The following is a 14,005-nucleotide window of genomic DNA, read 5'->3' on the forward strand; positions in this document are numbered from 1 at the left end:
TATAAACACTAATAATTGTTTGTGATTCAAAAACACTATTAATTGTTGATTACTAATAATATATATCAAAAGTTATAGGGTTTTACCATAATTCTATATTAATGTCGTTATAAAAATTAGACTCTTGACAAAATTAAATCAATAAATATCCCTAACTTGATAACCCTAAATATTGATTATTAATTCTGGTCTTAATCAACATACAACCCCGCGCTGGGCGCGGGGACCTCCCCTAGTACCATATTAGAAAGACAAACTAAATAAAGGCTTTCTCATTAATTCATGAATGTTGTACAAAGTGAGATTATATACAAATCATAATGAGACTAAACCGTATAATTAATCTAACATAACCAGATAAAGGAAACCGGTAATGTGGTATACTGTATATATCTAATAACTAATGATGAAAATACCCAATAAAATTTGGTCAAAACATATGATGAAAAGCAAATACATACATTTTTTTTTTTAATACATGGAACTGTTCGTTCGAAGAAGTATAAAAAATATTTAATAATGGACCTTCCTAATATGGATAAAAATCAAATATCACATTCCATTTAACTACTCTTGACATGCACTATTCTCTATTCTCAGGTTGGCGAAAAAATGTTTAGGTATCTTTTAAATAAATTTTTACAAAATTTTATTCTTCTTCTTCAAAATGCCTCTCCTTTCATATATAAATAGAAGTAAAAAAACTGAAAAAAAGACGTAGCATTATTTAATCTGGTTCGCCTATTGTCCCAAATAAATTTCTGACGTTATACAAATCAATGGACCTTTTATAATATATTTACAAATTTGTTGTAAATTAGAGAATGCTATGACCGGATTAGAATAGTGATCCAATCTTGAGAGGGTTATATCAGGTTAAAAGATTTGTTGAACTTATTTATTTTCTACCAAAGTTAAATTACATAAATAATAATATTTGAGAATAAGGAAAATGAAAATTCGATTCACACTATTACAAAAGTTGTAGAAAATCGAATCTTGCAGAGAAATAATTGCCAAATTCAATGTTTCTATATGCTTAGACGTATATAAAATTAATATTTAGAATAGTTTATACTACTGTGATGAAATATTTGAAAGGACAATGATCGATTAATATATGGACCCTATCATATAAAAATTGAAACTCGATGTGATAGAGAGGAAATGAAAAAATATATATATAAAAATCAAGCGTGGGGTCAAAGTTAGAATTTGCACACATGCAAGTTGGCAACTTGGTGATTAAAAAGCATTTCATGCATGTGGGACCTAATTAAAAATTTATTACATTTTTAAGATAAGATTAATAATTCTACATACATCAGTGAATAAGAATCGGGAAAAATGTCATTAAAATCTTCAATTTATTCAAAACGTTGATTTAAATCTTCAACTCACGAAGAAACGAAATAAATATCAAACTTATGTTGACTTTCCAAATAAATATTAAACTTATGTTGACTTTCCAAATAAACACCAAACTTTTATTGACTTGGCCATATTAGGCATGACGTTAAGTAAGTTAACAAACAATGTTAACGGGATTAATTTTCTGTTAACAGATCCGCTAATTAAAAATGACAATATTGTTGAACTATAATCAAATCTCATCTAAGTCATATAACCTAAAGTCGTATTCATATAAGTTAGTTATTTACGTAAGAGTCACGAATGTACTTACGTATAGTTGTGTTTGTTCGTAAAGTTGTGTCTTTTCGATTAACACATGTACGTACACGTTGTTTTGTGTTGTATAAGTAGATCGAGTCAAACTCAATAACATCATTGTGTGTAATACATTTTATCTTATCAATAAAGATCAAGTTTCTTCATTCTCTATTTTTTATTTTGGTTTTGTTCTTCATACTTTGTTAAAACAGAGTTCGTTTGTTGATCAAAACACTAACAAGTATTCCTTCTAAGCATAAAACGACGTTGTTTTGTCGTAACTGTTCAATAAAATCCCGAGTTTCAAATCATACTCTATTTGGGGTTAGGGATTTTGCTCGATTTGGGGATCTAAGATTGACTTTAGGGATTTAATTCAATCGTTACGACAAAACGACGTCGTTTTGTTGTTATATGAAACAATGTCGTTATCAATTAACATATATGTTAACAGAAAATTATCTCCGTTAACGAGATCTATTAACCCACTTAACGTCGTATCTAATATGGCCAGGTCAACGGAAGTTTGATATTTATTTGGAAAGTCAACATAAGTTTAATATTTATTTGGAAAGTCAACATAAGTTTGATATTTATTTTGTTTCGTCATGAGTTGAGGATTTAAATCAACGTTTTGAATAAATTGGGGATTTTAACGACATTTTTCCCAATAAGAATTGTCGACAATTATTTATTATTAATCGAAGATTATATATTTATTTCGGTATTTAAATAATGATATGGGTCGGTTCAATCCTTTTGAGACTGAGCTGCCTTGTGTTGTGGGGCATCTACTTATTTCTGGAACCTTAATTATAATAATCGACATTTTGAGTATTTTTTTAGGATATTAGCTCAAAATGTGTGGGTTACATTTAAATGTGTAGTCCATTGTCTTATTTTAAAAATTGTTGCGGCGGTTTATAATAATATCGGGTCTGATTGGTAACAAGCTGTTAGCTGTTAGCTGGAGCGGTTAGCTGGAGCTGTTAGCTGTTAGGGAATAGTGCAAAGCTGTACAAAAGAATAAAACACGAAAGCTGTACAAAAAAATAACGCAGAACAAATTTTAAAAATTTATTCTGATTGGAAACATCATAGCGGTACACATAATAAATAATATTAAGAATTTAGAAAGAAAGAAAAAATTATATAGAAATGTACTTTAGTATATAATTACATATGAAAATTAAGATTATATAGAATGAACAATATTCCAAAATAAATAAAATTTTCTTTATTTTGAGCACTATAACATTCCAAAATAATTGTTTGAGAAAAAAACCATTATTTCTAATGAGATTTTTTCATAGGCTGTATTATTTACTTTTTCGGAAATCTTTATCTGAACATTCGAGACTTTTTTTTTTTGCATTATACATAGTTACAATTATATTTTATAAAGTTTAATTATGCGGTTAATAATACGGTTAACCGTACGGCTAATCGTACTGTTAAATAACGGTTTTGATACGTTTCCGGTATATTAACGGTTACGGTTAGTATATTTTTTTTTAACCGTAACTAATCTAGTTTTACGGTGAATGGTTATGGTTTTTAACCGTTTTATACAGTTACGGTTGAAAAACGGTCCAGTTACGATCCAAAATACGGTTATGGTTAGCTTTTGGTCATGCTTACTAGGCATGACCAAAAGCTAACCCTAACCATATGTTGTACCGTAACCGGACCGTTTCTCAACCGTAACCGTATAAAACGGTTTAAAACCATAACCGTAAAAAATAATTAGTTACAGTTAAAAAATATATTAACCGTAACCGTTAATTAACGGTAAACATATGAAAACCGTTATTTAACCATATGGTTAACCGCATAGTTAAAACTTTAAAAATATAATTGTAACTCCATATAATGCAAAAAAAATTATCGAATATTCAGATTAAGATTTTCAAAAAAGTAAATGATACCGCATATGAAAAAATCTACGTTATAAAAAATGGTCTTTTTCTCAAACAAATATGTTATACTGTTATTTTGCTCGAAATGAAGAAAATTTGGTTTGTAACATACTTTTTGATTTTATGAAAAGTATTATAATAAGTTAGGTAACTCGTAAGATTTCGCCTCCGATATTAACCGTATTGTAGTCATCAAATAACTATAACCGTAATTATCCGTAACCGTTGTAACCGTAACCGTAACCGTATTTAACCGTAACCGTTATAACCGTATTTAATCGTAACCGTATTTAACCGTAACCATTTTTAATTTATTTTTGTTTTTGTCCAAAAAACAGTTTTTTTTTTTTTTTATAGTGTACCGCTTTTCATAAAGCTTTTGTGATTGGTAACTGTCAAAGCTGTACAAAGCTGTACAGCTTTAAAATTGGTTACCAATCATAGCCATCATGTACTTACTTACACATAAAATATGCAGCTATACCATATTTTAGACTTAAAAAAGATAGTCATACGTGTAGACAAATCAAAATGTTAATATCGTATGAGTTACAGACCCCTGCGCAAAGTAATTTTACCATTTTATAAAAGATTAGGCATCGGATCTAAATGTTGATGTGTAGATCTAATCTAAATAACTCATAAATTTTGTGAAAAGACCCATTCCATCATATGATGACAACCAATGAGAAATTTGTAAAATATAAGCAAAAATTGTTATATCACATTCCACAATAAAAAGTTATCAAAACCTTTATTAGTTAGCACTCTTCGGAATAATATATCTTACCTCTCATCCCTTTTTCTTTCTCAGCTTTACTTTATAAAACTCATTAACAAACTAAACTAGAAATATGTAACTAATATCACTATACTTCTTAATTACCTGTTCCATTGTGAAGCAGTTTAGAGATTGTTCTAAATTGAGATTAAAACATAGTTTTTATTTTAAAATTAATAAATATTATTTAATAAATACATTCTCAGCCTATTTAAAATTGATCCCAAAAAAGGCATAAATTTAAAAATGACCTACCAAAACGATATTTCAAATATAAGAATTTTAAACAGGTGAAAATAAATAAAATAAACAAAAGGCAAAACGGTTCGATTTAGTTCGGTTTTGGTCTGGTCCGAGCATATGTCATCACCGGTCCACCGATTCAATCTCAAACGATGGAGTCGACGACTCACCATAGCGCCACAACCGTCGTAGAGGCTTCGAGTCATCTCAGATGACCGAGTCGAGTCCACCATAGCGCCACCACCTTAGGCTTCAAAGTCAACTCAGTGCGCCGCCGAGAGCTTCCAAGCAGAGGTGGTAATGAGCGGGCGAGTGTGCCAACCCAACATCAAACATCCATTATTCTCCTCCACACGATAACCTTGGCCACTATTATACACTGACAATAGCATACTCGCTTGCTTAAACGCGTTAGACCCGAGATGTGCCGGCGCAAAACCGGATGAACCAAACCGGTTTCCCCATTGACTCAGCGTTTCGTGTCGCTCGACTCTGTCAGGACCTTCACAAGCCACGAGATTGCAAATCTGTTTCCCCAAATAAACTTCAAACATGACTTTGTCTTGACTACTCGGAACTCCTTCCAACGAATCAAACAGAGTCGAATAGTAATGACTAATGTAACGATTCAGTAAACCGGTCTAAGAAAACCGGTCCGTTATGGTTCGATTCTTGCTCAACCACCGTGAAAATCACCGGTTTTTATAATGATATTAAAAATCACCGGTTTAATCCCCAATTCTGCGTAACACTCTGGTATATTGATATTAAAAAAAAACATACGATATAAGATTAATAATTCTACATCAGTGATTAAGAAATATGAATAATTAATTATCCCTTATATATTAATTGAGAAGCATTATTAATAAAAAAACTTTGCCCCTCTGTGTGATTTACAAGATTACCATGCTGACGTGTCGTGTTCACAGAGATTTATGGTTTATACAATTAATTACTCAAATATTACTAAATTAATTACAAATGTGCCATGATATTCTAATTATTTTGTTAATTAACATTAAACATCAGTAATACAAACATCATATCTCTATCTATACATAAAGGATTTGTGTATATGTATATATATATATATATATATATATATATATTAAATTGATCTAAGGTCTATTTTTTTAAATCCAGACTAACATATATACATATATATATATATATATAATATTTAACAACTCAAACATGTAAGCGTATAATTCATGTAAATTAATATATTACAATATATTTTTATAACTTTTGTAAGTACAAATTTTCCTAGGTTCATAAATCCAAACTACATTTATAAAATTAATTCTCAAAACTAAATCTATCATAAAATCAACAATAAATTATTTTCCAAATTTTGAAGGCAATCCAAATTTCAAAAATTAAACCGAACCCTACAAAAATATTTCTCTATAAATATATTCCCTGATATCATCTTCACCGTCTCAAATTTACAAACACACATCATCTTAGTTTTCGAGCAATCTAAATTTTTTAAATCTTCATCAACTCTTTTACAAGATGTATATATGTTTTTTTCTTTTTTTTTATGACTAGGAGGTTATGAGCCTGTAGGCCCGTACATCCCCCAGGGCGAGACCCAAACCATGTAATATAACTCTCCTTTGGAGAGCAGACCCCTCCTAACGTGAATCGAACCCGTGACTTCCAAGGTCCCTACATTATCGGTAACAACGATGTATATGTGTTTGTTACGTTAGAAAAGAAATTGTCGTCTTTAATTATTTTACGGGTAAAACGAATTCCGATACAAAAAATCGATGATTAGATCATAATACACTAACAGATTTTGAATTCCGCATAATAATACAATAATTTTTGTAACTAAAACTACAATACACTTCTTTAATTGTCATTTCATCCCGCACTATGTGCGGGTAATTTATCTAGTTTCATTATTAATCGAGATTATTGATTTAAAATTTTGATATGGATCGGTTCAATCCTTTTAAGACTGAGCTGTCTTGTGTTGTGGGGCATATATATTCTACTAATTTCTGGAACCTTAATTATAATAATCGTCTAACTAAAAAATAATTCGAGCTCATTTAAAATACTTAGGAGATTATCTTATTTTAAAAGTTGTTCCGGCGGTTTATAAAAATATCATGTACTTAAATATAAACAATACATCTAGACCAGGTTTTAGAAGAAAAAAAAAAAAAAAACTCAGTCAACCAAAAAAAAAGTCCTCGACTCTTTCTCTCAAAACCCTAGCAGCCGTCAAAGTTCAGTTTTCCGTTTGGCCCTCTCCGGTGGTCGGCGCTCCTCGCCGCTGCTGTGAGAGGGTGTAAATGCTTTCCTTTTTCTGTTTTACTTGTTTTTGTTCTCGATCTGTCTAGTTCCATGTTTTTGAGGTGAAGGATTTTTCTTGGCTGAGATGGTGAAACCTTTCGACGTGCCTTCTTGGCGTGCTCGGCGGCCTGCTTCTCCGGTGAGAGTCGTTAGTGGGTCACCGTTTTAGGTAACGGTTTTAGATTCTCTGCTCTGTACAGATCTGGCGATGGCTCATGACTCTTTGGGGTTATTGAGGTTGGTTGCTCGCAGATCTAGGCCGTGGTATCACTTGTGTTTCAGTCCGGTAAGCAGATCTTTGGGTTTGGTTTCTTCTCCTCTTTTCGTGTGTTAGATGGTTTCGATTTAGTTTCCTTCCTTTAGGTTTATGTGTTGGTTGTGAGGCTTGTATCGAAGGAGGTGGCCCTGTTTGTGGGTTTTAAAATTGGATCTTTGCTCTACCTCTCTATTGAGTCCTCTTGCTTGTTCGTGGTTGCAATATGGCTGGGTTCGTTTTTGGTGTTGGCCATTCTGATGGTATTTCGTTGCTGAGCCACCTACTAGCCTCTCTTCTTTGGAGATAGGTTCTAGGCGAAGCAATGGAATCGTTCTCTAGCTCTTCTCTTGCGAGGACGTCGTCAGTTTTATGTCTGTAGGTGGCTGAAGCTGTTTCGACGAGTGTCCGCGTGTAAGAGCTGTTGTTCTTAATTGGCTTATCTCCAGTCGATTTTCAAGGGTTTTGCCTTGTCCATAGTGGTGTTTGCTCTCTCTGTTTGGCTGTTGAGGTGTGATAGTGGTTGTATTTGTGTCTCTGGTATCGATGGTTTCTTGCTTTCCTCCCTGTCGGTTATGCTTTTGGTTTGACTTCGGTGTGAGGTCTATCCGGTTTTATTGGTGCTTCCGACATTCACAGTTTCTATGTGGAAGCTTGGTGAGAGTCTATCGTTCCTTTGTTCAATTATAGAGCTTAGGTTTCAATTCTGCCTATGCGGTTGATCCTTTTTAGACATTTGTCTCTTCTTGTATTTTATGGCTAGTCTAAATTAGTTTCCCCGTTACGTTGGGGTTTTGCTTCCCTTTTTTGGGCTAAGTTTCTAGGGACATCTTAGTCGTCCGCCGGCATATGTAATTTCAACATGTATCTTACTTTGGTTCTTAATAAAATTCAGACGACAAAAAAATAAAGACCAGGTTTTAGACTTTAATATATAGTATGTACGTGTTTAACATTAATAACTTACTGAAGCCTGCGATTACAAAATACTCAACATTTCTAAAGATTAATAAAACATCGGAACTAAAAGTTGATGTGTCGATCTAGATAAGTATTTATCTCACCACGATGCATAAATTTTGGCTTTCCGATATGATTACAGCCAATGAGAAATTAGTTAAAATATGAGCAAAAATTGTATTATTAGACTCCACTAAAAAGTATCAAAACCTTTTTTTTCATGAAATTATCTTTTAGTAGTTAGTACTCTTTGTAATAGTTATATCTCGCTATCATCCCTTTTTCTTTCTCAACTTTACTTTATAAACCTCAATACCTCATTAACAAATAAGAAATATCTAGATTCACTAATTATTAGTTTACTACTGTTCATACATAGTGAAGTCAATTTCTTTTTTTTGCCAAAAAATTGAGAGATTAAAACATAGTTTTATTTTTGTTCAAAAAAAAAAACATAGTTTTATTTTAAAATTCATAAATATTAATTATTTAATAAATACAAACTCAGCCTATTTAAAATTGATCCCAAAAAAGGCATAAATTAAAAATGACCTACCAAAACGATATATAAGAATTTTAAACAGGTGAAAATAAATAAAATAAACAAAAGGGCAAAACGGTTCGATTCAGTTCGGTTTTGGTCTGGTCCGAACATATGTCATCACCGGTCCACTGATCTCAATCTCGAATTCACCGAGTCGAGTCACCATATCACCACCGTGGGCATCGAGCCAAACTCAGTGCGCCGCCGTCGAGAGTTTCCAAGCGGAGGTGGTAATGAGCGGGCGAGTGTGCCAACCCAACATCAAACATCCATTATTCTCCTCCACACGATAACCTTGGCCACTATTATACACTGACAAAAGCATACTCGCTTGCTTAAACGCGTTAGACCCGAGATTTGCCGGCGCAAAACCGGACGAACCAAACCGGTTTCCCCATTGACTCAGCGTTTCGTGCCTCTCGACCCGGTCAGGACCTTCACAAGCCACAAGATTGCAAATCTGTTTCCCTAAGTAAACTTCGGACATGACTTTGTCTTGGCTACTCGGAACTCCTTCCAACGAATCAAACAGAGTCGAATAGTAATGTAACGATTCAGTAAACCGGTCTAAGAAAACCGGTCCGTTATGGTTCGATTCTTGCTCAACCACCGTGAAAATCACCGGTTTAATCTGTTTCACAACACCGAGGACTTTCTCTATCCCACCGGGACGACCTAAGAGTTTATGGAGCTCGAAAACAGAGTTCACCGCAACAGCTTCCGTCTCACTCGGTCTAAGTTCAAGCATCGACGCATCAAGATCGGCTAAGCTGTTAGCGACGAATCCACGGTATTCGAATTCAACGTGAATCACCTCCGCAAGCTGAGCTAATCTACAGCCAACGTCGTGAAGATGATCAGAATTATCCGGCGCCGGAGGACCAATTCCGGTTAACCGGAAAGTTGGAGGACCTCCTTCTCGAAGAGCAAGAGCTTGCATAAGCGCAGGCCATTGAAGACCTTGGTTCATAGAAAAATCAATGACATGAACTCTCTTCTTACCTTCAAAAGCTTCAAGAATCGCTTGATTCGCCGTAAAGTGAGCGAATTTAAGATAAGGACAAGTCTCATAAAAGTGCATCTGAAGAGTATCGGAGAGAGAATGGTCGATTTGATTCTGCGGCGGAGAGAGGCGGTAGATCCGCCGTGCGAGAGCTTCAGCGAAATAAGTAGCGACTTTTCTCATAGCTCCGGCTTGAGACACAGCTAAGCATCCGATTTGCTTCACAAGAGCTTCCGCTAGAGTCAGATTGTTCTGCTGGATTGCTTCAGCACAAGCCATAAGCGCGTGAACTAAACGAACACCGTTCTCTTGTGAGTCAACCAGAATAACAGACCGAGTTGACTCAGCCGCCGTGGTTGTAGTTACCGTCGTGCCGATGACTCCACCAATCTGTGTCGCCGTCGAGGTGGATGTAACCATTGAATCAGGACTCGAGCATGATTTCAAACGCTTGCTCTGATTATTCGACGAAGACGAAGAATCAATCGCCGGAAATTGATTCTGATGATAAATCGCGTTACCAGGAATGGCTTTGAGGTCATAATCCGAAGCCGGAAAACCACCAATCGAGGCTCCGGCGACGGTGGTGAGAAACGAGTCCGGCGAAGGAAGAATCGGATCTAAACCGTTAGAGCGAGGCGGAGGAGGATTAAGGTCAGAGAGCATATTATCAAGCCAAGAATAAAGCTCCGATGGATTATAATGAACAGTGTCCGTGGCGAGATGAGATAAACCATCTTCTTGAACATTACCCATCATCGTCTCTAATTGCTCGAGTTTCAAAGCAACCTCCGCCATCTCCGATGACCTAACTTTGTAACCTAGAACAGCGAGAAGCTCATCATCCATGTTACCACCGTCTTCTTCTTTTTTCACCATCATCATCTTATCTTTAGATGATGATGAAGAAGAAGTCCCGTGGTTGGACAATCGACCTTGAAATTGATGAAGATCTCTCTTCATTTCTCTCTGATTGGGTCTGATCTAGGGTTTTGCTTTTTTTTGTTTGAAGAAGAAGAAGAAGGGACATGTGACTTCTCTTATGTGAAGAAGGAAGAATCTTAAGAGCAAATGGGTGGGGATTGCTTTGTTTTTCACTGCTACTACCACTTCAATCATCATTCACATACGAACTAATAATAGTAATCTCTCATAATTTTTATTTTTTATTTACCAGAAAAATAAATATATTTAAAATAAAAGATATTTATTCTAGATGGAAATTAAAAAAAAAAAAAAAAAGAATGGTGGTGATGGGGCTCGACGACCAATGAATAATGTACCAGAAGGAGGAGGGCTAACATATACACCTCGAAAGGGAAAAACGGTCTATTTTCCCACGAGAACTATGACATCATAACAGATAGAGCCCAATCTATGACCACGATCTAAATATCCCCGAAAAAATACTTCTCAACCTATATCTCCTCGAATCGATAGTTCTCATCTATTTCTCCATAAATTTGGATTTACTCGGTTTACGACCTAAACCGACATCAAACCACCCCAAAACCAACATTAAACCGAATTAATGAAATCAAGCAAAACTGAAACAAAATTATGTATCATGTTGCCGGAATTGACAATCGAGAGCTTACAGATGTAGCTGAGTAATTTTGAAAGCTAATGGCAAAGGAGGAAATCACCGGAAATTACATCTGACGTTTCGTCTAGGAATAGACACGACTCATGTTTTGGGCGTAGGAATTGAAAGCGTCTGGTCGAGAGGACGTTTTTGCTCTTGGACGAATGGGGATCTCGCAAAGGCAGGGGATTCCTCAGACTCGTCAGAAGAAATCTCCGGAAATTGAAGAGATTCTGGTCGGATTCACATCGGAGTTCACCATTGAAGTAGAGAGGAAGGTTTCGGTTTTTAGGTGGAGAAATCGAGAGAATAATTGAGAGAAGCTATGACTACCAAAGAGGGTCAGTGGGGAAGCCATAGCTGGAGAATGCCAGCTGAGATAAAAAAAATTTGCATCTCTTGAAATCGCGATCGAGAGAGGCACAGAGGATTACAAGGTTCGATAGCTTTCGGTTCGCCAGTGGAGGTTGCGGCTCGGTTTCACCGGAGTTGCAGAGGGGTCGCCGGAATTTGACTCTGTCTCCATTGGAGAGATAAAGTTGTGTTTGAAATTAGGGATTTTAAGGTTGTATCGAGGCATGTGGAAAGAGATTGGGAAGAGAATAGAGCGTTGAGGTGGAGTGAATGAGTGAGATACATCGAGTTTGTGATTGGTTGATGAACCTGGAGATGGAGAGGTCACATGGTGGTGGTGAGGAGGTGGAGGAAGAGGAGGAGATGAAAGGCAGATCCGCCATTGACGTAAGTGGTGGTGATGCGTGAGTAATTGTTTGGTTTGTGAACTTTAAGAAATTGGTTCGGTTTGGGTTTAAATCCGGTTATGTTGTTGTAATTGGTTTAAGTTTGGTTCAGTATTGTATTTAGGTGGTTAAAAATTGTTTGGTAAATTGTAAACCAAAATCTGTGGGTAAATTAGGTGAAAACTATTATTTTATGGAGAAATAGATGAAAACTATCGATTCGAGGAGATATAGGTTGAGAAATATTTTTTCGGGGATATTTAGATCGTGGTCATAGATTGGGCTCTATCTGTTATGATGTCATAGTTCTCGTGGGGAAATAGACCGTTTTTCCCCTCGAAAGCGATAAGGCTGTGAAATTTACAACACACATTACTAATTTTATTTTTCTTATCATATAACATTGTAAAAACATTTATAAATTTTGTATATTTGAAGAGATCTTTACTTTCATTTTTGTTGTGAATTGTTTGATGTGCATTTTTTTTTTAGACCACAAAGATCTATCTGATGGAGTATGTGGATCTACTTTATTGTTTTTGCTTTTTTCTCTATAATAGTTTTAGTTCAAATGTTGAAGAAAGTATCACAATTCACAAGTCTGAGAGAATCATTAAACTTTTGTCAAATCTATAGTTAGGGCTTTTTAGTTGATTCTTTTGATGGAGGAACTGAAGATGCTTTTTTCCAGTGGATAATTAAATTCAACTTAAAGGCTGAATTCAGCTCATGATACTGTTTTTAGTTCCCAGGTCTATGGTAATAATAATTCAACCATATGTCTTGGCTGTAAAAATAATAATATATATATATATAATCACATTTTGAAATGTAAGAGATATAATCACCTTTTTAACTCTAGCCATCGAAAACATGGATCTAAAAATGCGTACGATCAGATAAAAGAATAGTAAATTTTGTGTTTAACAATAGTACTAGTAATTTACAGTAGTAACTTTTAAGGCTTGCAGTTTCAGTTTATATGCAGAAATTCATATTTCTAAAAAAAGATTCTGTAATTGGGTCTTGGGAAATCATCGGACCAATGTGTTTCAATTTTCGAGTTCTCTTTTATAGGATTAAAGGTTTAGTAGGCCTTAGTTTTTTTCTCTAATTTCCAAGATGCGTACAATTATAAAAGCTTTCATAATAATTAAAAGATTCAACATTTGGGGTTTGATGTTGTATCATCGATCTTTTTAACTTGACAAAGTTAAATTATAGGCCTATTTTTATTTAGTGAACATGCTAATCTACGGTTACTGGCAAATTCTAAATAAAAAATATAACTAGCCACTATAATCATCAAGCAAGCAAAGTAGCAAACCTAATATAATATTACTATTGAAGCCTTTAAAAGTTAAGTTACATGAGAAAACAACCATTCATAGCTCGAAAGATTAGTTAATTATAGACTATAAATTTGCATGTAAAAAATACAATTAATTTTGATCGTTTCTCAAAACAAGAGATTAATAGGGTAATTAAAAAAAGAATGGTGCGACAAGAAAACCCATTTTTAAGCATAACGGCCCGCGTCCGTCAACGTCAAATCATTCAAAGAGATTCCCGTTACATTGCTTAACGCCGTCATTAACTGTCTCTTTCTATCTATATTAAAAAAAAGAATATATTCATTCGTACCCTTCGGGAAACTCGAACTGACAGCACGTGATGGCTCCACGTGTAAATGGGTCCCACAGTATAGCTTTCAGTAACTATACGCCGTTGGAACTTTTGTGGTCTCCACGAGAATTCATGAGATTCGAACACGTGTCCTATTTTTATTAGATCTAAAACGGTAGGGACCGAGTCTGCTTCCTTCCTTTCCTCTTGACGGCCGTTTTTACGGATCCTTTTTTTTTTTTTTTTTAATTTCATCTCTATCCATTTTTACATGTTATATTGTCTTGTTACGTCACTTTCTTGACCTATCTCCTATTTATCATTTAATTCACATTTTTTGTTGGGTTAAAATTCTTACTGTAAT

The 14,005-nt window shown here is 34.7% G+C and overlaps 1 protein-coding gene and 1 long non-coding RNA gene across 3 annotated transcripts; one reads left to right on the forward strand and one right to left on the reverse strand.

The window, feature by feature from the left end:
• Positions 1-4,527: 4,527 nt before the first annotated feature.
• On the reverse strand, positions 4,528-10,827 carry LOC9312828 (DELLA protein RGA). Of its 2 annotated transcripts, none has more exons than XM_021024388.1 (2): positions 9,295-10,827; positions 4,528-5,295 (listed from the first exon to the last, which is right to left on the reverse strand). In XM_021024388.1, the coding sequence occupies exons 1-2, from the start codon at positions 10,651-10,653 to the stop codon at positions 5,230-5,232; spliced, it is 1,425 nt and encodes a 474-aa protein (XP_020880047.1). In that variant the 5' UTR covers positions 10,654-10,827; the 3' UTR covers positions 4,528-5,229. The 2 variants fall into 2 exon arrangements, with proteins under 2 accessions (XP_020880047.1, XP_020880046.1); XM_021024387.1 differs by having other exon boundaries at positions 4,528-4,876; positions 8,880-10,821.
• LOC110228135 lies at positions 6,771-8,114 on the forward strand. Its single transcript, XR_002331749.1, has 2 exons — positions 6,771-7,216; positions 7,294-8,114. It is a non-coding gene; the product is annotated as an uncharacterized LOC110228135 (long non-coding RNA).
• Positions 10,828-14,005: the final 3,178 nt, after the last annotated feature.

The sequence above is a fragment of the Arabidopsis lyrata genome (assembly GCF_000004255.2).
Source record: "Arabidopsis lyrata subsp. lyrata unplaced genomic scaffold ARALYscaffold_5, whole genome shotgun sequence".
NCBI lineage: Eukaryota > Viridiplantae > Streptophyta > Magnoliopsida > Brassicales > Brassicaceae > Arabidopsis > Arabidopsis lyrata.

Excerpts from the sequence above, each read along its gene's own strand:
- LOC9312828 (XM_021024387.1), bottom strand. The coding sequence starts at position 10,653 with ATGAAGAGAGATCTTCATCAATTTCAAGGTCGATTGTCCAACCACGGG.